Source organism: Haplochromis burtoni, unplaced genomic scaffold (assembly GCF_018398535.1).
Source record: "Haplochromis burtoni strain Fernald_Lab_line unplaced genomic scaffold, NCSU_Asbu1 Contig_27, whole genome shotgun sequence".
Taxonomy (NCBI): domain Eukaryota; kingdom Metazoa; phylum Chordata; class Actinopteri; order Cichliformes; family Cichlidae; genus Haplochromis; species Haplochromis burtoni.
The window spans coordinates 3,008,356-3,009,653 of NW_024582388.1; the positions used below are offsets into that span (position 1 = coordinate 3,008,356).

Below are 1,298 nucleotides of genomic sequence, written 5' to 3' on the forward strand. Positions count from 1 at the left end.
TGACAAGATCTATTCAGTAACTAGTCAGTACATTAGTACCAGTACCAAATTTGTTATATGGAGTCTTAAATAAAGAAATTTAACAGCCATGTACTTTTTTCCTAGTATACACAACATTGAAGATGGAAGTTCTTAAAATTATTTTAAATTCTTTTCATATGAATTCTAAAGTTAAGTAATTTTAGAAGATTCACGGACTATATACCTATTGTGTTTGATTTGTACAGTACTGTCATATTTACTGTTTAAAAGGGTCATACTCTGTGTTTGAAGAGGAGGATAATATAACGCATGATCTTGTGGAAGCTGACTTTGATATTAATGACTGGACTGCAATGAACGACATGTTCTCTGACGACTATTTTTATTATGGTGACTGGAAGGAAGCAGGTATGTTAGATATGTTAATAATTGAAACCAATGCTAGACTGCTGCAATATTACTAAAATTTTGCATGTCTTATATCCACCTCCAGATCCTTTGACTCCAGTTAACCTGACAGTGGACTCCGTGTTCAACAGCTCATACTCCTGCAACCTTACTGTGAGCTGTAGTACAAATTACTTTGACATCATCAGCATTTTTAAATGTGATAGCAAAACCTGCTATCAAGAGGGAGGAGAGCAAACAGAGGGAAGGTGGTGGCCCACTGCTTTTCTTCATGTCTACCTGTCAGATGGATCCATCATATGTAACCATAGCAATACAGTAAATTGGACCAAGGACATGATAGAGATTGATCGTTTTTGTCCTCAAAATGCTGGTAAGTCAGATAAACATATAAACAGTTTTCTGATAAAATTTCCCAGCTTGGAAACTGACTGTAAGCCTAAAAACATTTGTATAATATGGAAACATGCGATACATCATTGATCTGCATGTGTGAAAAACAAACTAAAGAACCAGTAATTTATTTTAAAATATCATTATAACTGACTAGTCAGTGAATGGTAACTTGCTATTTTTGATTCAACTTTAATGTGTTAGATATATGGTTTTAATATATGGTTTATTACAGACTGTAAAACACATATAATGACAATTACATTTTGAATCAAATGGTCTCCACATCTAGTGAGAGGTATTACTGGTTTTATCCTTTCCCAATGTGCTGTAAAGTCAAAGTCTGCTTTTGCTTTGTGTTTCAGGTTCTGAGAGTTTCTCTGACGGTGTCTCCTTCTGTATGGTGAAGACAGTCGTGTTCTCTGTTGGTCTGATCATCATGTTCTTTGCTGTCATCAGTGTTCACCTCATAGAGAAACTTCAGACGCAAAACTAAACAAGTAGTTCTCTGTGAA

At 34.8% G+C, this 1,298-nt stretch overlaps 1 protein-coding gene across 2 annotated transcripts in view; it reads left to right on the top strand.

Annotated features, from left to right (window-relative positions):
• Window positions 1–1,298, top strand: part of LOC121814216 — an 8,718-nt gene that overhangs the window by 6,544 nt on the left and 876 nt on the right. The window contains exons 2-4 of one of the 2 annotated variants that reach the window (XM_042219063.1): window positions 253–390; window positions 476–763; window positions 1,149–1,287. In XM_042219063.1, coding sequence (XP_042074997.1) covers window positions 253–390; window positions 476–763; window positions 1,149–1,279 — 557 coding nt within the window. In that variant the 3' untranslated portion in view covers window positions 1,280–1,287. The remainder of the gene's footprint in view (window positions 1–252; window positions 391–475; window positions 764–1,148; window positions 1,288–1,298) is intronic. The other variant, XM_042219064.1, reaches the window with a different exon arrangement.